The 24,402-nt window shown below is 40.9% G+C and overlaps 2 protein-coding genes across 7 annotated transcripts in view; one reads left to right on the top strand and one right to left on the bottom strand.

Annotated features, from left to right (window-relative positions):
- The window catches only part of HERC1 (HECT and RLD domain containing E3 ubiquitin protein ligase family member 1), an 87,399-nt gene extending 73,345 nt beyond the window's left edge, over positions 1 to 14,054 (top strand). For all 6 annotated transcript variants that reach the window (XM_075273787.1, XM_075273784.1, XM_075273789.1 and 3 more), the window contains exons 65-79: positions 488 to 626; positions 1,410 to 1,591; positions 4,548 to 4,703; positions 5,881 to 6,003; positions 6,176 to 6,278; positions 6,818 to 6,987; positions 7,445 to 7,583; positions 7,770 to 7,939; positions 8,346 to 8,515; positions 8,598 to 8,763; positions 8,888 to 8,964; positions 10,552 to 10,804; positions 12,645 to 12,797; positions 13,055 to 13,360; positions 13,450 to 14,054. In XM_075273787.1, the coding sequence (XP_075129888.1) occupies positions 488 to 626; positions 1,410 to 1,591; positions 4,548 to 4,703; positions 5,881 to 6,003; positions 6,176 to 6,278; positions 6,818 to 6,987; positions 7,445 to 7,583; positions 7,770 to 7,939; positions 8,346 to 8,515; positions 8,598 to 8,763; positions 8,888 to 8,964; positions 10,552 to 10,804; positions 12,645 to 12,797; positions 13,055 to 13,360; positions 13,450 to 13,635 (2,493 nt within the window). In that variant the 3' untranslated portion in view covers positions 13,636 to 14,054. The remainder of the gene's footprint in view (positions 1 to 487; positions 627 to 1,409; positions 1,592 to 4,547; positions 4,704 to 5,880; positions 6,004 to 6,175; positions 6,279 to 6,817; positions 6,988 to 7,444; positions 7,584 to 7,769; positions 7,940 to 8,345; positions 8,516 to 8,597; positions 8,764 to 8,887; positions 8,965 to 10,551; positions 10,805 to 12,644; positions 12,798 to 13,054; positions 13,361 to 13,449) is intronic.
- Positions 14,055 to 15,102: 1,048 nt separating this feature from the next.
- On the bottom strand, positions 15,103 to 24,317 carry FBXL22 (F-box and leucine rich repeat protein 22). Its single transcript, XM_075273862.1, has 3 exons — positions 24,144 to 24,317; positions 17,745 to 18,163; positions 15,103 to 16,146 (listed from the first exon to the last, which is right to left on the bottom strand). Exons 2-3 carry the CDS (start codon positions 18,092 to 18,094, stop codon positions 15,801 to 15,803), a joined length of 696 nt encoding a protein of 231 aa, XP_075129963.1. The 5' UTR covers positions 18,095 to 18,163; positions 24,144 to 24,317; the 3' UTR covers positions 15,103 to 15,800.
- Positions 24,318 to 24,402: the final 85 nt, after the last annotated feature.

Here is a 24,402-nt window from a genome sequence, read left to right as displayed (position 1 = left end):
TTTTATATACGGTATCCTGTGCAATCTCCAAAAAATTACATTTTTGACATATTGGTGAATAACTGCAAAATTTTGCTTGTCTTTTTCAGTGTTTTTGAGGGTATGAGCTCTTGTTATTTTAAATGGATTTTTTTTGTGTGAATGTACGATTGAATAGGAGTTTTAGGTGCAAATATATGTTTTAGCGCATTTTTTTTTTTTTTTTTTTTTCAAAGGATTTGTTTGTGTCCCATAGTTACATGAAGGTGGATGTGGCTATTGTTAACCCATTGAGACAGATTTAATCTTCAGGTTGTCTACTTTCAAGAAATGTATAGGGTTTAGGGGTGCACTTGCATTTTACGGCGTGTAATTTAGGTTTTATTTTTCGATCTCAAAACTGTAAATTGCTCTGGCTACCAGGGGTGCAAAATATCCAGAAACCCCTGGCAGTAATAGGGTTAATTTATAGTAAAGTGAATGTCCAATGTTTAACTGTGTCCCCCAGGTCATCTGTGGTCAGAATTGTACCTTTGTCATCCAAGCTAATGGCACAGTGTTAGCCTGTGGAGAGGGTAGTTATGGTCGTCTTGGTCAAGGTAATTCAGATGACCTTCATGTCCTGACTGTCATCTCGGCTCTTCAAGGTAAAGTATACCTGAATAATTGTTTTGTGCGGTCTATAAGTAACCATAAAATCTATGAAAATAAGTAATTATGCTTCAATTTACATTTATGGTGACAATTAATATAGGGACGGTATTTGAAAGATGAAACTTCAGACTGCAGTTATATTCTCCCCAAAAAGATGACATTTCAGTCGCTTAATATCTGATTCTTATAGCAAATCTGCAGCATGTAACCGGTATTAAAGCAGATCTGTCAGCGTAATATGCAGCGTTTATTAAATCAGAAATCTGTGATGATTTTTTTTCTATAATTATCTAACTTTCCCCAATATATGTAATTCACTTAGTGTTACCTTATTTTATTAGTAAGTGCTCGTTCACATCTGCATTGCCCTCTCCGTACTTGAGGTTTCCGTTTCCTGCCTAAAACAGAGGCAGGATACGGAAACCTGCAGGAGTCTCTCTCACCCATTCATTTGAATGGGTGAGAGAGATGTCCGGCCGTGAGCGGTGGTGAGCGTTTTGCGCTCTCCGCTGCGAAACCGGGTTTTATAATCCGGACACAGAGTCGGACATGCAGTACTCTAAACCATAGAACGGAGACCGTGAACGCAGGTGTGAACCTAGCGTTAGTTACTTTCTATCTGAAATCTGCTCTTCAATAATTTCTTGTGACTCTCACTCGGAGGCTCATGAATACAGCCAGTCATACTAAGAGACTTGTCTTTTTATTGCTGTTAGTTCCAAAATGTCAGCTTGACCTGTGCAGATTGCTTCAATCCATATTTATGTTTTTAATAGGATTTGTGGTGACACAGCTAGTGACGTCTTGTGGCTCAGATGGCCACTCTATGGCACTGACTGAGAGTGGAGAAGTGTTCAGCTGGGGAGATGGAGACTATGGCAAGCTGGGCCATGGAAACAGTGACAGGCAAAGGCGACCCAGGCAGATTGAAGCATTACAAGGAGAGGAGGTTGTGCAGGTACTATTACATTTTCCATGCAATATTTTCTGATACAGAGCTAAAAATTCTTTGCATAGGCTTATCTTATCCACTTCCTGCCTGTTGTACACAGATCTCCTGCTATACAGCCGAGAAACTTAGACACAGATGTGATCCCCTCCCCCCCTCCCTTTTACACAGCCAGGCAGCCTAACAACTGCAGCACCAGGTACAGTTAACCCCTGAGTTGCCATCTTGGACACAGCAGACGCACTGCACTTGCATTGCTAGAGCTACCCTCATTCTCCCTCCTGCCTCTCCACCAGACCCCTTGATTGGGCCTGCGCACACAGACTTGCCCTGCAGCTGTTCCCCCTGGCAACCCTGACAGTGGGAGGCCTCTGCACTGTGTTAAATCTCCTACTCCCTCCTGGCATTTGTTTGGGGGGGTGAGAAGAGTATTGTGCCATAACTCCACTTCTCCCTCAAGATCCTCTGATAACTTGTCTACTGTTGCGACTTGGATGCCTGCTTCTTTTTTCTCACCATGATGATGTAACTTAATGGCAGTTTCGCCCACCGCGGCTCACAGCTGGATATAGTTTATTTGTCGCCCAATCTGTGATCCACATCTACTGTATGTCAAGTTCTAGCATCCCCTCATCGGACTGTGCCCTTCGTCCACTGCGCACTGCCACGATTAAAATGACCAGGAAAAATCGCTCCTCAGGTGTTCACAGGAAACTCTCCAAATTATTTTCTCAGTCCACAGCGAGTCAACCCTCCTTATGTGGGGACAACCCCAGTTCCCCCGCTGCAACGGTGTCACCACCCCAGGAGAACTCTAGCCCCGACTTGACGGGCTCCCAAAATGCCAATCTGAAAAGTCACCTGGGTGATGGTTGTAAGAGGGGCCCAAGCTCATCACCTTATGGCTCCCCTAACAGCAAAGGCCTGGCCTGCAAGCGGAATAGCCAACCAGCACTTTCCACACCTGAGACAGACTCCCCTCTCGGTCACTCTGACATCTCGGAGTTTCCTGCATCTACTGACCCGTTCACTTGTGACGCCCTGAAGGGCATGTTGATGCTTTTACAGTCTGGGATTAACAAGAGTGTTGCCTCTCTAGTGGGTAAACTGCAGTGAAATATTGACGCCCTGGGGGAACGCACAGATCATGTTGAGCGCAAAATGGAGGAGTTCTCTGTGGCACACAACAAACTAGTTGACACTCACACTACCCTTGAAGCGGAAGTTTGCTGGTTGAAAATCAAGGCTGCTGACTCTGAGGACTGCTTCAGGCGCAATAACATTAAGTTGCGAGGGAATCCTGAGTCCGTCTCCTCCGGAGACTTGTCTGCTTACATCAAACGTCTGTTTAAGAAGGTGCTGCCTCATCTCACTGAACTGGACCTTACTCTGGATAGGGCGCATCGAATCCCCAAAGCTAGCTCGGCTCCTGCCACGGCTCCTAGAGATGTCCTGATCAAGGTACATTTTTACCACACAAATGACTCCATCCTTTCTGAGGCACGAAAGTGTGGCACTCTTCCTGCACCCTTTGCAGAGATCTCCCTTTACCCAGATTTATCCGCAGCTACTATGCAGGTCTGCCGCAACCTGGCACCTGTTACTAAGGTTCTTAGGGACACTGGTATAAGATATCGTTGGGGCTTCCCCACCAAGCTACTGATAGCCCATAATGGTGTCATTCATTCCATTCCTTCGACAGACGTGGGGATGTCCTTTCTTCGCAAGTGACGCCTGACCACCGAGATCCTGCCCCCCCCCTTCTGTATCTGAGCACCCTGCATGTCCCTCACGAGTGCACAAGGACTGGCATAATGTGGGTGACCCGCAATAAGGAATTTACTTGTCCCTCCAGAGTTGGACTCGTTCGTTTACTACATACTCAGCCTGTAATTTCGAGCGATCTGCCCATCACATGTTGATTCGTGCTCTTACTGCACAGTTGGTCTGTTTAACATTTTCTTTGCCCCCTTGTATACAGGTATACGGTGTATTTTCACACCATGATATTTGGTTCATATTATTTGTTTATGTTGTTTATTTGGTATGTTCTTTTATCAATTTCTGTGTCTATGCATAGCTCACACGCTCTATTTACAGTGCCCGTACTGACCATCCTCCACTGCACTTCTTTGCGATTGGTCCTTCATATTTCATCCTTAAATGTTAGAGGCCTGAACAGCCCCTACAAACGGAGCTCAGTATGGAGAGAGGCGCGCCGTCTCCGGTGTGAAGTCCTGATGTTGCAGGAGACACACTTTCACTCGTAAAAAAGTCTGAAGTTCTCTAATCCGGCATTCCCTCATGTTTATAAAATCCTCTGCATAGACTATTTAAATTATATAAAAATGAATTAGCATTGTAGTTTATTCACCAAGTCCAGTGCATGAGCCCACGTTCAAGCTGTACATGTTATTATACTGCAGTCCAGCTTCAGCATATAAAAATATCCAGGTTCACACTGCCTCAGAATCCGGTCCAAAAATGGCTAGCCGCGACTGGATGCTAGTGCAGTGCATACAGTGAACCAGCATCCAGTCGCGGCATTCCACTCCGGATTAGGCTCAAATGAATGGGCCTAGTCATCGTTCCATAACTTCCAGAGCTGCATGGTACACACCTATTCATTTAGAGTGTTAGCGTAAACTATCTAAAACAGTAGGCAAATGATATATATAGTACCCATCGGGTACATGAGGGGCTGAATGGTCAGATTTTTAACATTACCATTTATGGTACAGGAATTTGAAAAAATGCTTATCTACTGAGCAATATAGTGTGACTAGCATATTTATACATAAATACAGACAAAAGTTATAGAATGAAACTTCTATAGATTTACAAGAAATGCACAGACTGATCAGTAAGACATTAACACTATCATATCGCATCAATAAGATACTATGACTTTGTGGAAAAAAACATTTCCTATTACACTTCTTGTCTGCTCTGAACCAAATTCTAGATGTCTTGTGGCTTTAAACACTCAGCAGTGGTGACAGCAGATGGAAAACTTTTCACATTTGGAAATGGAGATTATGGTCGTTTGGGTTTGGGAAACACATCTAACAAGAAACTGCCGGAGCGTGTGACAGCTCTTGAAGGATTTCACATTGGACAGGTAATGTGACTGTAATAAAGCATGTCTTTAACCAGTTTCCCATAAAATTGTATGTTCATACAATACATACCACTATGGGGTCAAGCCTTGTATGTATGTGTTTAAATCTCTTTTAGCCTAGTGTGTGTCTAGGTGGCAGACCTAACCTGTTCTAAGGTGTGCTACTTTTCTTTCTTTTTTTTATTTTTAAGTGTTTTCCTTTTCCTTCCCAATACTTGTACTACAGGAGCTTGTCTCCCTGCTTGCAGGGGGTCTTCAGCTTGCGTTGTTGCACTAGTTGTATTTCCTACAATGCACTAGGTGTATTCTCCCACTGGTCAACCAGACATGACACCCTTCACTGCCTCTGCTGTTGATAACACTACTTTTATCTGCTCAATAGTAATACATTTCAGCACTCCAATGAGGTTGTATGCAAAGAAGTTTAATATCAAAGTTCCAAGTAATCCAGTATTCTACAAAAAGCTGTAAATATCTGTTTGTGTTCCACAGAGTACAGTTCTGTTTCAGCGTTCCACAAAGTACAATGACGTGTCTGCCTTATGGGCCTTCATCAGACTCTATGTGGACAAGTGAAGAGGCATTCCAAAATGACAACAGCTGACTTTCGCCATTCTGGAACGCCTCTTCATTTGTCTACACAGAGTGTGATGAAGACCGTCGCCGTTCTTTGTGGAATATTGAAACAGATATACTATACTTGCTGTACTTTTGGGAATTCTTTTTTTTTTTTTTTTTTTTTTTTTTTTTTTTTTTTTTTGGGGGGGGGGGGGATTCTGACATTAGATATTCTGCATTACACATGACATTAAGACATTTATTATATCTTTGACATTAAACATCTTTGGAGTACTGAAGTTTATCCTCTACTGTGTGACGGGCTTGGACCCAGACTACTAGTACCCAAAGTGCCACAAACATCAGTTTTATAGTTGCTTTTCATATCTATTGAAAGACACTGGACAATTGTGTACACCAATCTTAGCCCCTTTTCCCACCTATGGTTTTGTTTAACACATCTGATACTATAAGATCAGTAAACCATTCTTTAGATGTGCCTTTGCAACCTGTGTTTTCTGTTCTTACTAGATTACCTCCTCATAACATGTAAAAGTAAATAATTTGCCTGTGTTTTTCAATGGCACCCAGAAATGTCCTCTTATGATGTATGTTTCAGGTGGCCTGTGGGCTGAACCATACATTGGTAGTGTCTGCTGATGGATTGTTGGTTTGGGCTTTCGGAGATGGAGATTACGGGAAACTTGGTCTAGGAAATTCAACTGCAAAATCTTCACCACAGGTGACTTTCTCTTTTTGCTTTTACCACATAGAATTTCAAGTCTTCAGATATCTGTGTTTGCAATAAACCTATAAGTAATATTTACAATGTCATTCTTGGAATTCCATGTGAGAATGTATGGTTTTGGATTTTATATCTTAGCTATTTCTTAATTTTTTTTTTTTTTATGTAGAAAGTCGACATTCTCTGTGGGATTGGCATTAAGAAGGTGGCATGTGGGACACAGTTTTCTGTCGCTTTGACTAAAGATGGGCATGTTTACACTTTTGGTCAAGGTGAGTGCTTTGATGAGTAACACCCCTCCTTATTTACACCATAGAGAGGATCTTTCACTTCCTCTGCCAACACCAGATTTTTGCATCTTCACTGAGTCAGGCACAGTTGGAACTTTTTTCTCTAGCTCACGAGAAATCAGTACAGTTAGTTTTGGAGCCTAAAATGTTCAGATTCTACTGTCAAGTGGGTAGTATAGGTGGCTGAGTCAAGGGGATGTGGTTCTGACACTGGCCAGTCATAGTTGGACAATGTCAGAAAGCTCTGATTTATGCCCCTTGCCTACTTTTGCCTGAGACCTCTTGACAGTAGAGAGGCCTAATCAGCACATCAGGCACCAAAACCAGTCACAGCTCAGGAATATTGGGGGGAAAAAAAATACTCCCACTGCCCTTGAATCAGTGGGTTGGCACCCATCAAATGATGGAAAGAATCGGTATTGGAGGTGGTGTATACATATAAACATAATATCTCATTTTTAATATGAACTCCTCTTGCATAATTCTAAAAACCTTGACACCTAATTTTGATTGTTCTCCAGATCGGTTAATTGGTTTGCCTGAGGGTCGAGCTCGGAATCATAATCGTCCCCAATTGGTTCCAGGTCTCTTGGGCATCTTCATTGAAGACATAGCAGTGGGAGCAGAGCACACGTTGGCTCTCTCATCTACTGGTGAAGCATATGCTTGGGGTAGCAACTCTGAGGGACAGGTCAGTGACGTCGCCATCATTGTGGGCTTCCTTTGTTACAGTTCCTTTCATCTTTATTCTCATTTATAATATTATTAGCAATAAGTAACCTTTTCCTGCACAATCAATAGCAACTGCTTAATTAACCTTTAGCTAACCATACATCTAGTTCTTGCTGCTTTTTGGTCTGTTGTTAGCTATAAATTCAACCAAATTGATATGTTCGTATATTTTTAGGATGAAATTATATGTAACAGTTGTACATTAGGGAAAGCTGCACAGGCTGACAGAATAAAACTAAGGTTGCCATCATCCATAGATGGCATGTTTTGGAATAGTCCATAAAAGAGTAGTGAAAGTACTTGTTGAAGTAGCCATTTTTACTAACCATTTTTACTTTGGTTATCATTGAGGTATGTGAAAGTTGGACCAGAAGCTTGATTACAATTTATCTGACTTTTTACTATTTATGTTTCAGCTTGGTCTTGGTCACACCAATCATGTACGTGAGCCCACTTTGGTCACAGCATTACAAGGCAAAAACATTCGTCAGATCTCAGCAGGACGATGTCACAGTGCTGCCTGGACAGCTACTCCCATACCACCGCGTGCCCCAGGTAACTTGTCCCAGTATCAAGATTTAAAAATTTTTCTGGTTCTCATCTAGTGACATAATAGTCAGTTTGTTACAAATACAAGTTATATAATACAATTACAAGTACAAGAAAACTGATGTGATTTTAACTTTATTGGTATTTGTCTGCAGTTTTATCACTTTTAACTAACTTTTATTGAATCTTTAGGTGTGTCTGTGCCATTGCAATTGGGCCTCCCTGATGTTGTTCCACCACAATACAGTTCTCTGAAGGACATCTGTACCCACACAGTGAGAGCAAGACTACGACTACTTTATCATTTCTCTGATCTTATGTATTCATCTTGGAGGCTGTTAAACCTTAGCCCCAATAACCAGGTAATCTAAAAGAAATCTCATTTTTATGGCAGTGCCTATTTCAGTATACACAAGGATCGTCGGAGGGGAATAATAATTTGGTCTTGCTCAAGTAAATGCACCACATGATTACACATAGCAGACTGCCATCATTGTTATTTTTACATCAATATTTACAGTGGTATTCCAGAACTTTGCATTGATGACTTTGGCATCTTCATGGTCAGCTGAACAGAACTGGACTGCAATGCCTGTCACAGCCACTATACTGGTCTCAGCGTAGTCTGTCTATATTGGTAACTTAAGTATAGGTTATCAGTATTTAATTCCAGAAAAAAACCTATAATCTTTTATATATTATCATGTGTAATCATATTTAACTCTTCCCTCCAATATTTGATTTTTTTTTTTTTTTTTATCTTTACAGAGTAGTACCTCCCACTATAATGCTGGGACATGGGGTATAGTACAGGGCCAGCTTCGGCCCCTACTGGCACCCCGGGTTTATACACTTCCCATGGTCCGATCTATTGGGAAAACGATGGTTCAGGGAAAGAACTATGGACCTCAAATTACAGTAAAAAGAATCTCCACCAGGTTTGTTCTGTCTTGCTGCTTGTCTGCATCTCTTGTTGGCATTCATACAACTTCCTTCTAATTCTTCTTTCTCACCTCTCAGGGGTAGAAAGTGTAAACCCATATTTGTGCAAATTGCCCGTCAAGTGGTAAAGTTGAATGCATCTGACTTGCGCCTCCCATCTCGAGCCTGGAAAGTGAAATTGGTTGGCGAAGGTGCAGATGACGCAGGGGGCGTTTTTGATGATACAATCACTGAAATGTGCCAGGTGAGGTGTTTGCTCTTGTCCCATTCTCTATGATTTCAGCTTTTGTAAACCATGTTTAGCATTGTACTTTTACATGTTATATGAATCATTTACTACAGCTATATTTCCTATTTCCCTTTCCTAGGAGCTGGAAACTGGAGTAGTTGACCTTCTTATCCCTTCTCCTAATGCAACAGCAGAAGTGGGTTACAACAGAGACAGGTAATGCATTAGCTAGTTACAGCAAAAGTGTTTGAGCACTTTTTCCTGCTTGGATTTTACCCGTGGACACTGAGATTACAATTACCATATATGCTCAAGTATAAGCCGAGGCCCTTAATTTTACCACAAAAAACTGGGAAAATTTATTGACTCAAGTATAAGCCGAAGAAGGGGGAGGGGAGGAATGCAGCAGCTAATGGAGAATTTCAAAAACTAAAATGGCTGGAATTTTTGGGTGCAGTGGTTGCTGGGGAAGGGGAGGTGGTGTTTTGGTTGGCTGTCTGCCCCTTCTCTGAGTTTGAGGTCTGGGGGGTTTTCCCCCCAGTTGGAACATGCACAGGGATACCTATTGTGTATCTGTTTCATAGTAATTTTCTACTTTAAGGGCAAGTTCACACCTGCGCCCGATCTCCGTTATGTAGGTTTCCTTTTTTTGTCCGAGAAACTGGGCAGGAGACTGAAACCGGCAGGCAGTTTTCAAACCCATTCATGGGTTTGAAAAGTGTCCGTCGGTGAGCGTCTTCTACTCTCCACAGCGAAACCGGGGGTTTTTGGTTTTTTTTTTTTTTAACCAGACACAAAGTCGGACATGCAGGACTTTGTGTCTGGTAAAAAAAAAAAAAAAAAAAAAAAACTTTCGCCACGGAGAGCAGAAGATGCTCACCGGCAGACACTGAATGTTGATTTCCGTCTTCTGCTGACAGAAAACGGAAACCTGCATAACTGAGATCGGGTGCTGGTGTAAACCCGCCCTAATATATATTCTAGGGAAAGTAGTGATTTACAATGTTAATTTATTTTATTTTTTATTACATTTTTTTTTAAACTTTTTTTTTTTTTTTTAACTATTTTATTAGCTCCCCCTAGGGTTGGGGGGGTCGGGGTCTGCGTTCCTGGCCTGCTAGCAGAAAATTACCGTAATGACTCTAGGATAAAATCAAGGAGCACTTTTTCAGCACAAAAACTGTGCTGAAAAACTCGGCTTATACTCGAGTATATACAGTACTTTATTTTCATTCTTCATTTCTTTTTTCAAAGTTTACCTTCATTTTGTTCTGTAAATTGATGTATTTTTCCTGTATAGAATAAAAGACTTATTTCAATTAGATGAATCTCTGAGATGGAAGTCATGATTTTTCATAATGAGCCTAGAAGTGTACTTTATATTATAGTCAATTGTGTAAACAGTAAAAGATTTAAAAAAAAAGGTTTGCCATAGCATAACGGCCCAGCATATGATAAATAGCCACTTTGAGTTTTTACTTGGAACATTTAAGCCTTTGAACACTTTGTAGGTATACATTAGGCTATACGCCTACCACTGCTATACCACTAATATGTGCAGAAAGTAGCTGTGAACAGAGCCTACAATACACTCTGTTTACCCAATGGGTCCCATTTAATTTATTGAGATATATATATATATATATATATATATATATATATAATATTTTTTTTTTTTAAGTAGACTTTTAGCACTTAGCTATATGTATATGTCTGCTTTGTATATTTATTTATCTTACCAGAGTATTTGTGGCATATTTATGTATTTGTGAAATCTAATACAACTCGTTCATTTTTCTGAAGGTTCTTGTTTAACCCATCTGCTGGAATGGATGAGCACCTTATGCAGTTCAAGTTCCTTGGCATCCTTATGGGTGTGGCTATCCGCACAAAGAAACCACTTGATCTGCACCTTGCCCCCCTGGTATGGAAACAGCTGTGCTGTATCCCACTAATGCTAGAGGACCTTGAGGAGGTTGATCTGCTATATGTGCAGACTCTTAATAGCATTCTTCACATTGAAGACAGCGGCATCACTGAGGAGACCTTCCACGAGGTAACACATTCCATCTATAGAGAAACTGAGGAGAATTTAACAAACTTCTGATTTTTTATTTTTTTTTTCTTATTCTTTTTTAATGCTTTACACTGTTTGTGCAGGATATGTATTACTACTTTGGCTACTTTTACAAAAAAGGCATTGCTTGTCATTTTTCTTTCTGATGGGAAAAGTGGTTGTAATTTAAATGCAGTAACGTTTTATGATACTCTCATAACGTAACGTATATGCACAAGTATAAACCGACTTTTCGGCATAGTTTTTATGCTGAAAAAGCCCCCCTTGGCTTATACTCGAGTCAGGCAGCACATACACTGCAAGGATCTGCATAAATTAAGTGAAGGGGGATTGTCCTTCAGTGGTTGCTACAGGAATGCTATGACACTTCCCCTTCACTAGCAAGAGAGATGAAAGCCTGGGAGGCGGCAGGTCCCTGCTCCTGTGTCTGCATCCAGGAGCTCATACAGTAAAACACACAGGTACTTACTGGGATTACGATTCCTATAAATGTCAGGGATTTGAGGTTATTAATTTATTTTTAGAAACTCCATGTGCCTCACATTAATAGCAGTTAACCCCATAATGTCCTTCACATTAACCCCTATGTGCCCCATATAAGGGTTTGCTAATATGTGAGACATATGGAGTTACTAATAAAGGGCCTTAATAGTGTTTAATGCAATAATTTTTACCTCCACGTCTCTCATATATCAGTAACCCACTCAGTTAATGTAATTTTATTGGTATTTATTAATTTTTTTTAATTTTCCTGTAGCTGCTGCATTCCCGCCCCCCCACCCACACCCCCTAGGCTTTTATTCGAGTCAATAAGTTTTCCCATTTTTTTGTTGTAAAATTAGGGTCAGCTTATACTTCAGTATATACGGTACATTTTATTTAAAAATGAGAAAAAATAAAAAATCAGGAATATCTGATATGCTTTTGCATCTACATTTTGAAATACCCTTAATATTTTTCATTAGTTTTGCTTCTGAATTTTATTTCCCATTCCACTTTCAGCATTGAACTACACCATATGAAGATATTGTAAAATAAATGGATCTTAAAAATGGGCATGCATGCCTGATATAAACACTTTGGGTATTTAATGGGAATTCATCCCATTAAACCATCCCAGCTAGGACTTCAGTAGTCACTAATGTTTAAGCAAACTTTGCATAAATCAGAAATGCAAGTAAATCGCTGTGTCAAATTATAGCTCACAATAAAAGTCTATGGAGAGGGGAGAAGAGCCAAGTGAGAGGCTGCTGGCGCTAAATAGAAAGTTTCTAACTGTAACTAGTGTTTTTATTAATGTCCGTCCTGCTTCATACTTCTCTAAAATGCCCTTTGTGATGTTTCTGAGATATAGAATTAGGGAGCAGAATCTTTTATTTCTCCATGTGCTGTCTATAGGAGACCACGGAGATAGCTGAGCATTAGAGATGGCGCCTGCAGAGGGAAAAGTGCTAAAATGCAGAACTCAAGACATGTACACACATGTATGAGCTTATCTTGAAAAACGAAATTTAAACAGAAGTGAGAAGATACCGGTGTGGTAACACATGCAAATAGGCTTGCAAGTGCTCAGTGGTTGGTCTCGTGCTCTCCTGAGTATACGGCTGTGCAGGGAGTGTACAGTGTATGTTTCATCCTGGGATTACAGCAGCCTTTGTGGTAACGCTGGAACCCTCAGGGGAAGGTGTGGGCCAGGGATTACTGAAGAGAGGACGAGTCATTGCCTTTAGCTTGGAAACCTACATGTGTTCTATACTTTAGGATGATGCTTTTAACCTAAGCTTATTGTCATTTATGTATGTATTTGACCTCTTTGTAGATGATACCCCTTGATTCTTTTGTGGGTCAAAGTGCTGATGGAAAAATGGTGCCCATTATCCCTGGAGGGAACAGCATACCCTTGACCTTTTCTAACCGCAAGGAATATGTAGAGAGAGCGATCGATTACAGACTGCATGAGATGGACCGGCAGGTGAGAAGCGCTGAAAAACTTTAACATGCGATAGAAATGATGACTTATTATTTTTCTATTTATTTTATTGACCACTTACGATAGAAACACAAACCGATAACCTGATTAAAACTCCAAATCATTTTGTCTCAGTATGTGCTATCTTTATGCAGCCTCCATGAGAAATCTACCTCACATGTAGTTAAGCATTGCATGTCAATTGTAAAGAAGAAATGTATGTGTTGTTCAACTTCTATGCCTTTGTTTTTCAATGCCAGGTGGCAGCAGTACGAGAGGGGATGTCATGGATTGTGCCAGTTCCCCTCCTCTCGCTTCTCACTGCCAGGCAATTAGAACAGATGGTATGCGGGATGCCAGAGATCTCTGTGGAAGTTCTGAAGAAAGTGGTGCGATACCGAGAAGTCGATGAACAACACCAGCTGGTGCAGTGGTTCTGGCAGACTCTAGACGAATTTTCTAATGAGGAGCGAGTCTTGTTTATGAGGTTTGTTTCTGGCAGGTCCCGACTTCCAGCTAACACTGCGGACATTTCACAGCGCTTCCAGATCATGAAGGTTGATAGGGTAAGTAATACCTGTCCGGCAAGTGGTTAGTATATTTTTGGGGCACTTCATATATATGGCTATATTAATCCTGGCTTTTCCATCTACAGCCTCACGACAGTCTGCCTACCTCACAGACATGCTTTTTTCAGCTCAGACTCCCTCCATATTCGAGTCAGCCAGTGATGGCCGAACGCCTGCGCTATGCAATCAACAACTGCCGATCTATTGACATGGACAATTATATGTTATCTCGTAATGTGGATAATACTGAAGGATCTGACACAGACTACTGAGCTCCAGATTTGAGTACCTGCTCTCCAGACCTGAAGACATGACGTTCCACAAGGCATTTTTTTAACATCTGCAATTTTTTTTTTTTTTTTCATTTTAATAACAGGAAGAAATTTATTTTATTTTTATTTGTCCTTACGTCATTGTAAATTAAGGTAAAGTGAACTGGCCCTTCCCTCATTCGCTGAATAGAATGGAGAGCAGAATTTCTCTTGAGGGACAGGGTAAATGACTAAGGGACTTGGTAAGGTTTTCCAAGATGACCCTGGTCAATGCTGTACTTGAATATTGTACAATGGTGCACTTATTGTTCACACCAAGAACAGTTTTACATAAATTTTCCTATTTATTTTGTTTTAATTTGGAAGTTGCCTGTGCAGGATTAGTTATGCAGGAAAAACAATAAACCGAACAGAAGGACTGTGTACTTGTTTTATGTGTTTCCATGTGCATATTCCATGATAAGTTATCCACTTACAATACAAACACAAGGACAAACTAATAGTCACTACTTCATATAGCTTATTGATCTGAAATGAATACAAATGTTAGAGAAGATTCTCCTCTTCACACTGAATGCTTGCCTGACTCCCATTATTTACATGGGCTTTGGTATTAGAGCGTACTGGCTGTACTAGGTATTTTATGTATGGATATATCCTCCTCAACAAGAAATGCATTTAGGACAAAAAATACCTGTATTCACACAGTATCTGATGGTGCCTGCAGTACAAAAAAAAAAAATTGCCACAAAATGATAACCTGTATTCTGTTGACAGGTCCGCAGTGCTAAATGATACACATGTCTGAAGGTAAGGGTTATTACAAAGAACATGATTATTATAATCTGTGCAGATTAAAAGTTATGACTTGCAACTGAAAAATAGTGATACCATTATATTATGTAATTCCCCACAGTGTGTAGCATGTCAACCCGTAGCCGCAACCTTTGAAGTGTAAAAGATAAAAGCTGTGGCTGAGGCCTAGCAAAAGCCATGAAATTTCACTGATGAAATTCAGCAGCATGTTCAAGCATTGGGGCAGATTTAATAGGCTGTGTATGCCAGATTTCTGGCATATGAGGTATAAAAATAGTTTTCGACCCCTAGCCAGCCCTTAATGTCTGCAGAATCTACATGCCAAAATGGCCATTGAAAATGTATTGTGCATCGCCGGCCTAAACGCTTCAGTGATTTCTGTTGCTGTTTGTGTAGGTAGATCCTATGGTGCTAGCTTACTAATAATGTAAATCTAAGCAGCCTAAAAATACACCATGTTTATTAAAAGGGCTGATGCTGAATGACACATCTTTAGATCGTCTAGTTAAATTTTGTGTGACACAAGCTCAGAAATGGCACGTGATAATGGATATACTAATGCTGGCATGTGAGTTACTTAGAGAAAAGGCTTCTGAAAGTATGTTCACACGGAATCTGCTTGCAAAAAAGGCTCCCATTGACTTCAATGGGAGCCGTTTTTTTTTTTTTTTTTCCACTAGCTAACTGAAAAAAGAAGCGGCATGCCCTATCTTGCCGCGGATTCCTTGGCTGAATCAGCCACGCCATCCGCGGCTCGAAACACACACTCCTGTTTAGGCCCATTCATTCGGGCCTAATCAAGAGCGGAGTGCACTGCATCTGCATCCCACAGCGGCTTGCCACACCAAAAATCCACACAGCGGAAAACTAGCCCTGACAGAGCTAATGTGTTGCTTTCACTGAATAACTAGTTACTATAAGTGTATTTCACTTCTGAAAACAAACAAGCAGACAGTCTTGGCTATTTCAGAAGTCCCATAAGAGCAGACAGACAGACTTGCACAGTCTTCTCTCATTCGCTTGCAGCCCTGTTCTCAAGATAGATGAGGCAGGACACACATATCAGATACTTATGGCATATCCTACTGTTATAGCCATTACTCCTAAACCTCTTTTGTATGAAGTGAGCCTAATGGTTTCTTTTATTGGAAAATTTCCTGTACTAGCTCACCTCAGATATTGCCATGTAAACAAGCAGCAGCACACAACACTGAGGTTCTACACGGATTTAAGTTTAACCAGCAGGATTCTGGTAGTATTAGGGATGCTTCCATATTAAATCCTCATAAAAACACCTTCCATAGTAGTAGAAAAGAAAGTGTGTCCAAGCTGATGGCACAAAACATGGCTTATCTCACTATAATTTTTCTTGGCGTTCGCTGAAGAGAAATGATATCATCAGGCATTCTGTCGGCAATCATGTCTGCACTCCTGTCTGCCTGTAGGATGATCCCTGGGCACCCCTGCTGGAACTGGGAGAGGCCCTTCTTTGATATATTCCTGCAAAAGTTTACATGGAGGGTATGAAGTCTTTTAGAAAGATGGGGAACCATTGACAATGTCCTGTCTGTCACTCCAGAGCAATTCTCCAGCTTTAGGCTTTGAAGAAGTGGACAGTGTTTTAAGACTTGGATTAGATTTTCATCGCCAATGTGGGCACACCCAGAGAGAGTCAATGTCCGCAGATTCGGGCATCTAAGAGCATGAAGAAAAAATAATTTGATATTAGAATCCTTACACTAAAAAGCTAAAGTGAAAAGTTAGGCTGGTCTTACACGGCCGTAATGTAAGTCCGCAAATGGTCCGCAATTGAGGGTTTTCAATTGCGGACACATTATATTCAATGTGGCCTCTTAAACCACCGGATATTTTATCTGTGGTGTGGCCGGGCCGCAACCGTGGTCTGCAATTTATAGGACATGTCCGTAATGGCCGTGAATTGCGGAACTGCACGGACTCGCCCATAGAACTCTATGGGTGAGTATGGCAGGACACGGACATCTGCGGAGTCTATGTTGCTGATCAGCAACTTGCGGACCGTACATTCAATACAGTTGTGTAAAACCAGCCTAAGTGTTTTCTTTTTTTTTCAGTGATATGATCTAAAGCCATAAGTTGATCCAAAAAGAAGGAAAGGTATAAGGGAGAGATTGATGCTTGCTCTTGCTTTATACCCACTCCTGGTTTTGGTTCTAAAACGTCTTGAAAAGCTAAGACACAAATATACAATCTAAGGGTGCATGCACACTACGTAACGCCGGGCGTGTATGAGAGCCGTACACGCCGGCGTTACAGCAGGGCTGCCGAACACTTCCCATTCACTTCAATGGGAGCGCTCGTAAACGCCGCTGTTACGAGCGCTCCCATTGAAGTGAATGGAAAGTGTTCGGCAGTCTGCCGTAATGCCGGCGTGTACGGCTCTCATACACGCCCGGCGTTACGTAGTGTGCATGCACCCTAAGCACGTTCACAAAACCAAAACTGGTATGTGTCAAAAATGATGCCTTTCAATCTTTTTTTTTCCACTGCTCATGCTAAGATCCCACCCTGTTTTTGTTTGTTTTGTTAGCTTGTCTTGGCTCATTTTTTTGTTCAGGACATATTGATGGTTGTTGGGTCTGTTTTGTTTTTTTGTTTTTTGCGATTTCACAGCAGACCATATATAAAAAGACAAGTTAACATATCTGAGGATATTTAGATCTCAAGATCTGTTAAGATTATGAAGATGATCTTGGATTAATTTTAAAGATCAGAATCGCTCATCTCTTACAGATTCAGAGCAATTTGCTGTTAAAAGTGCTGGATGGAATTAAGGGAGCCTTCACACTGCGTAAACGCGTGTGTATTTTGGCAAAATACACGTGTAAAAATAAGACTCCCATTGACTTCAATGACATTTTACATGTGTATTTTGACGTGGTTTTTTTTACACGTGTGAAAAAAAAATGCCATTGAAGTCAATGGGAGTCTGATTTTTACACGTGTATTTTGCCAAAATACACGTGCGTTTACTCCGTGTGAAGGGGCCCTAAGATCTGCATCGGAATCTCCATTCTGAGTCACTTCTGCATCTGTAAGAGTTATCATGATTATTTTCATGAGATTCTCATGTTTAAAATGAATAGTTGTGGTTTTTTTTTTGTTTGTTTGTTTTTTTTATTATGGATTCTTAGTGAATTCATAACAAAAAAAAACAGAACTGTTCTTAAGGGTAAAAGTTACCCATTGAATGGGACAATTTTGTGGTAACGGTATTCAGAATCCATTCACTGTGCTTGTATATACTGTATTACCTTTTACAAACCTCTTGCAGGAATTCACTGACCATGTTCAGATGGGGGCTGCACATGGATTTTTGAAGAGCAGTCTTCACCCAGTCCTCTATGTTACAGATTTTCACCCTGCTTGAATACCAGCAAATTGACAGGGATTTTAAAGCAGGCCCCAAAATATAGTTCTTTTTTGTGAGCTCTGAAGGAGAGCTAAAATTCAGCAAGGTCCACAGCGAAGGTTCCTTGAAAACAGCCTGGAGCTTATGGCAGGTTTGTGACAGGTATTTTCTGCTGTCTTTATCCAGGAAAGAGAAGAGATGCAGAAGACACTCACGATTTAAATCTGTAATGTTCATTGTTTGAACCGGCATCTTCACTTCTTTATTCCTGATGACTTTTTACTTCACTCTTACACCTGGTTAATGGAGGCTGAGCGGGTGCTGTAGAAAAAGTGACATTTAGTTACATTGAAGGGATCTTTATGTAATAAACAGTTACTATGTAATAAGCAGTTATGTCTGAGGCTGGGGTCAAGCAGAAGTAAAAACCTCTAGTGTTCAGGCTGTTAGTATACACAGTAATGTGCTACTTGTTACTGCAATTAAAATTAGCATGCAGCTCTAATGTAGATATTCAGAACACACCTGTAGCCATTGGGACTTGCTACAAAAGTGCTTTCCATTGCCCTATTTAAAAAAAAACAAACCAAAAAACCTGAAGCTACTTTTGGGTAGTGTACTTCTTCTTGAGAGACATACCTCAACTACACACTTAAAGACAGGTTCTGGCCAGCCCATACAGACCACCAGTAGAGTGGCTATTTGGGAGTTGCTCACACTTGCCAGCTAATCAACTGTTTCCTTGTCCACCATCTAGTGGCATAAATACCGGGGTAGCAGCTGCCACAGGGCCCTGGACATTAGGGGGCTTGGTAAGGCCGCAGCCCATAAACTCCAACAAACACTGCTATCATTATACGCAAGTCAAAAGTTTTCTGGGGGGCCTAGTCTTTGCTAGTTACACCACTGCACAGGAGGCACCTCCATTACTCACCCCTGTCTCTACCTGGACTATTTCTAGGCATTTAGCTGAAGGAAATTTAGTGTCATGGCAGCCGTTAGATGTTTTGCCATTGACAACCAACTGTCACTTTCAGTTTCATAAACGAGAAACCTTGACTGCTATGGATTGGGACTGTATCATGTTTAGTGGCAAATTCAGATTCAGTTTGGGATGTGTCAGATTGGAGTTTGTCGGCCTTGTGGTGAACATTTCACTCCAACCTTTGCTGTGATGATTTGGGAAGCCATTGCATCATCAATAGTGTTGAGCGAATAGTATTCAAAACTATTCGTCTAATACCTCTATCCCATTGGAATGCGTGGAAGCAGCTGAACACCAAGGGGTTAAGCGCAGTGAATATTTGACAGCCGCTAACACGCATTCCTATGGAAGCGAGGTATTCGGTATTCGATGAATGCTGTTCGCTCAACACTAATCGTCAATCAAGCACTTGTGGAACCTAAAGTTCAACCCCTTCCTGACTTCCACCGCATAAGATCATTTGAAGTAAGTGTGCATTGTAGTGGTTTTTTAGGCCAAACTGCTTAGAGTTGCACACTGTCTAATAAATTTGACACTCTTTCTCTTGGTGCCTCCTATCATGGGAGCGCCACTTTCAACTGAAGTGGAGGACTCCATCCTGTCAAACTATTACAGAGTATAAAGATTAGAGATGAGCGAGTAGTATTCGATATACTCGTATTCGGTCAAATACCACGCGGTAAATGGAGTAAAAATTTGATTCCCCTCCCACCTTCCCTGGCGCTTTTTTTTTTTTTTTACACCAATAACTATGCAGGGGAGGTGGGACAGGAACTAGGACAATGTAGGCATTAAAAAAAAAACTATACAGTAGAGATGAGCAAGTAGTGAAATATTCGAAAATTCGATTCGAGTACACATCAATATTCGATTATTTGATTGAATACCTACTCGATTGAATGCGACTCGCTCATCTCTAATAAAGATATATTCTCCATGCTCTGTCATACTTTAAGCTATAGAATAAAGTGCACATGATGTCAAAGTCTTGGTAAAGGTCGCACGATGTCATCATTACATTGCGCAGCCTGTGCCAAACTTTTTCTGGAACAGGGTAGACTTCAGCAGTTTTTTTTTGTTTGTTTTTTTTACATGCTTAATAAACTTTAAGTTTTATATGTACTCGATTTATCTAGAACTATAGCCTCTCCATAAGAACAATAGAGTCAGTTTCCAGCATTCATCCACAGTTCTACTAGTCTTCATCAGCCTCAGTTGTCACAGGAACAGGTAAAGTTGGTATAAGTTTTTTTTTTTGTTTTTTTTTTACATTTTCTGGAGAACGGAGGGGCATAAAGCTAAAAAGGGGTGCTGTAACATATTAGAGGGGTCACTATAAAAAGGAGGAACTAGTAAGGGGCACTATAATAAGGGAGAACCAGAACTAATTGGGGGGGGGGGACTATAACAAAATGGTACCTTAGCTAATAGGGGGCACTATAATGTAAATGTTGATACTGTAATCTATGAGGAAATGCCTATTGTGTGGAACAAAGTGGATCATTATTATTGTATGGAGTCACAGAGGGGTGCACTGCTTGGGGGACAAAAAGGGCATTATTAAATGCTCACCTTTATTATCTTGTAAGGGGCACAAAGGCGGGCATTTTCATTTGTTACAGTGTAGTGGGCAGTGAGGAGCATTATTACTTTGCAGGGGCATAATGGTGGGTATTATTACTGTGTGAGGCTCATATGGGCATCATTACTATGTAGGGGCACAGAGGTTAGCTTTAATACCATGTGAGGCATTACTAAAATCACCATTTTAATTATACTGTCAAATATTATGATAGTGCGTGGTTGCTATTATTCTACTGAGTACAAAAGGCAGCACTATTACTGTGTTGCACATTATTACTGTACAGGTGCGTAAGGCCCTGTGACCTTAGGGGGCCCAGCAGACTACTGAAGCTATATATATATATATATATATATATATATATATATATATATATATATATATATAATATATAGTCTTATATTCTAGGTTCTTCAAAGTAGCCACCTTTTGTTTTGATTCCTGCTTTGCACACTCTTGGCATTCTCTTGATGAGCTTCAAGAGGTAGTCAGCAGAAATGGTTTTTTTACTTCACAGGTGTGCACTGTTAGGTTTAATAAGTGGGGTTTGTTGCCTTATAAATGGGGTTGGGTCCATCAGTTGCGTTGTGCAGAATTCAGGTGGATACACAGCTGATAGTCCTACTGAATAGACTGTTATGCTTGGTTCACACATCAGTATGCCATCCGTCCGTTTGAATTCAGTTTGAGACTAAAAACGGACTGATGCACATACTGATTGTATACTGACACCTTTTTATGCTGGTAGCAAAAGCTGTCCATCCCCTACAGGACAAATAAGGGGATTAAAAGTAGAAAATTGTAAACAGAGTAGAGATAGGGACATTTATTATATGTTCTTATCTCTACTCTGTTTACAATTGCTACTTTTAATCCCCTTATCTGTCCTCTAGGGGACAACAGCGTTTGCTATCAGCATAAAAAGGTGTCAGTATACAATCAGTATGTGTATCAGTCCGTTTTTAGTCTCAAACTGAATTTTAACGGACGGATGGCATACTGATGTGTGAACCAAGCCTTAGAATTTGTATTATAGCAAGAAAAAGCAGCTAACGCTAGGTTCACACCTGCGTTCAGCCCTCTGTTCTGTGCTTTCCGTCTTCTACATGCAAGAAGACAGAAAGCACAGATCGGGTGCGGCGGTGAGCGTTCTATGCTCTCCGCCGCGAAACCGGTTTTTTAAATCCGGACACAGAGTACTGCAAGTCGACTCTGTGTCCGGATTAAAAAACCCGGTTTCGTGGCGGAGAGCATAAAATGCTCACCGCCGCTCACGGCCGGACAGCTTTCTAACCCATTCAAATGAATGGGTGAGAGAGTCCTGCAGGTTTCCATATCCTGCTCTGTTTTATGCAGGAAACGGAAACCTGCAGAACGGAGACCGGGCTCAGATGTGAACGAGCCCTATGTAAAGAAAAACGAGTGGCCATCATTACTTTAAGAAATGAAGGTCAGTCAGTCTGAAAAATTGGGAAAACTTTGAAAGTGTCCCCAAGTGCAGTTGCAAAAACCATCAAGCGCTACAAAGAAACTGGCTCACATGAAGACCGCCCCAGGAAAGGAAGACCAAGAGTCACCTCTGCTGCGGAGGATAAATTCATCTGAGTCACCAGCCTCAGAAATTGCAGGTTAACAGCAGCTCAGATTAGAGACCAGGTCAATGCCACACAGAGTTCTAGCAGCAGAAACATCTCTACAACAACTGTTAAGAGGAGACTTTGTGCAGCAGGCCTTCATGGTAAAATAGCTGCTAGAAAACCACTGCTAAGGACAGGCAACAAGCAGAAGAGACTTGTTTGGGCTAAAGAACACAAGGAACGGACATTAGACCAGTGGAAATCTGTGCTTTGGTCTGATAAATCCAAATTTGAGATCTTTGTTTCCAACCACCGTGTCTTTGTGCGACGCAGAAAAGGTGAATGGATGGACTCTACATGCCTGGTTCCCACCGTGAAGCATGGAGGAGGAGGTGTGATGGTGTGGGGGTGCTTTGATGGTGACACTGTTGGGGATTTAGTGGAATGCTATTTCATCCGGTTTGCATTTAGTTGGACCATCATTTATTTTTCAACAGTACAATGACCCCAAACACACCTCCAGGCTGTGTAAGAGCTATTTGACCAAGAAGGAACGTGATGGGGTGCTACACCAGATGACCTGGCCTCCCAGTCACTAGACCTGAACCCAATTGAGATAGTTTGGGGTGAGCTGGACCACAGAGGGAAGGCAAAAGGGCAAACAAGTGCTAAGCATCTCTGGGCACTCCTTCAAGACTGTTGCAAGACCATTTCCGGTGACTACCTCTTGAAGCTCATCAAAAGAATGCCAAGCAGGAATCAAAGCAAAAGGTGACTACTTTGAAGAACCTAGAATATAAGACATATTTTCAGTTGTTTCACACTTTTTTTGTTAAGTATATAATTCCACATGTGTTAATTCATAGTTTTGATGCCTTCAGTGTGAATCTACAATTTTCATAGTCATGAAAATACAGAAAACACTTCGAATGAGAAGGTGTGTCCAAACTTTTGGGCTGTACTGTGTGTGTGTGTGTATATATATATATATATATATATATATATTTGTATTTTTTTTTTTAATAGGTCATTACCTGCAGGAGTAACCCCAGCAGGTAATGGGCCCTATTTATTTCCTGATCCCCACTCCTGCTCAAGGCCACCTCTGCTTCCCCTTCTGCATACCCACCCTATCATGTCACTGGGATCCCCTGGTGGCCAGAAGGAAAAGCGGAGGCAGCTGTGAGCAGGAGTGGGGATCGGTAAGTGATGGTGCGGCCTGCAACCTCCAACAAACACTGCTATCATTATACCCTGGGGTCTTTTTATTTTTTTTTTTATTTTTAAAGTTTAATTGGTACCAGGATAGGGACATAATATTGTGGGGGCAACAGGAGGGGGAATTGAAACTGCTTTGGGGACATAAACCTGATGGTAGCTAGATGAAGACATTAAACTGGAGGCAGAAATGGGCAGAGTCAAAGTAGAAATTTCTTCCTTTTTTCTGTCCTTTGAAAGTACAGAGATATGGACCTGTAGCCCAGGAAAAGGAAAAAAAGCTCTTAAGGCGGAGGCGCCACGTTGCAGAAACGCAGCTTTTTTTTGTTGCAGATTTTGCAGACTATTTTTGAGGCAAAGCCAAGAATGGTTACCAAAGGAATGAGAAATATCTAAGTACTTCTCCCTTCTGCTCAATCCACTTCTGGTTTTGGCTCAAAAAAAAATAAAAATGCAGAAAAATCAGAAACCAAAGGCAATGCCTCATGTTGTGGAAATGCAACGTTTTTGGTGCAGATTTTACTATCAATTGATGAGAAACAAATCTCTGTAGCATGTCAATTTATACTACAGATTTGTACCCAAAGGTGAAGCAATTTTGCAGTGAAGGCCACATGATTTTGTCAGTGTATGAGACAGGCCTTTGATTTAAAGCAAAAAAAAAAAAAAAAAAGCAAAAACACAATTTACATTATCCAATTGTTCTATACATTTCTTGGTTTCATCACACTAAACATAACTTACATATACAGTCACAGACATCATTGTGATTTCTATCTTAGCCCTAAGGTATCAATAAACAGGAGTGGACATGGAATACATAGGCTATAAATACAAGTAAATCATGTTAAACTTGCTCTACACTATTTTGTTAGATAATAGTTAGTTTGTACCCTTAAAACATCAATAGAAAACACACAGACTTGTAGCTATGAATACCTTTGTGGGCTCCCAGGTTATCCCAGTCTTTAGGGTCCGGTCACTGCAGTCCAGATTAGTTACTAAAGTTAAGTAATAATTCACAGAACTTTTCATGTCACCCCCTGCATGGAAAAGTCTGTAAAGACAAAGACAATGCTGGATCTTTCCTGTTGTGTACTCAGACCTACTAAGGACATATATGGCAGGGAGCAAGGACCACAGCTGTTACTAGGTTATATATAGACTCAGATACTGCTTCTTTAAACAAGTCTGAGAA

Source organism: Leptodactylus fuscus, chromosome 5 (genome assembly GCF_031893055.1).
Source record: "Leptodactylus fuscus isolate aLepFus1 chromosome 5, aLepFus1.hap2, whole genome shotgun sequence".
NCBI lineage: Eukaryota > Metazoa > Chordata > Amphibia > Anura > Leptodactylidae > Leptodactylus > Leptodactylus fuscus.
The sequence above is the reverse complement of the archived record's forward strand: the minus strand, read 5'-3'. Positions and strand labels throughout refer to the sequence as shown.

What these genes read in the sequence shown, in the direction of transcription:
- FBXL22 (XM_075273862.1), bottom strand. Translation starts at nt 18,094, where the DNA reads ATGCCGGTTCAAACAATGAACATTACAGATTTAAATCGTGAGTGTCTT. An exon ending in CTGCAAGAGGTTTGTAAAAG is followed by an intron (nt 16,147 to 17,744) that starts GTAATACAGTAT and finishes TCATGCTCTTAG; the next exon opens with ATGCCCGAATCTGCGGACAT.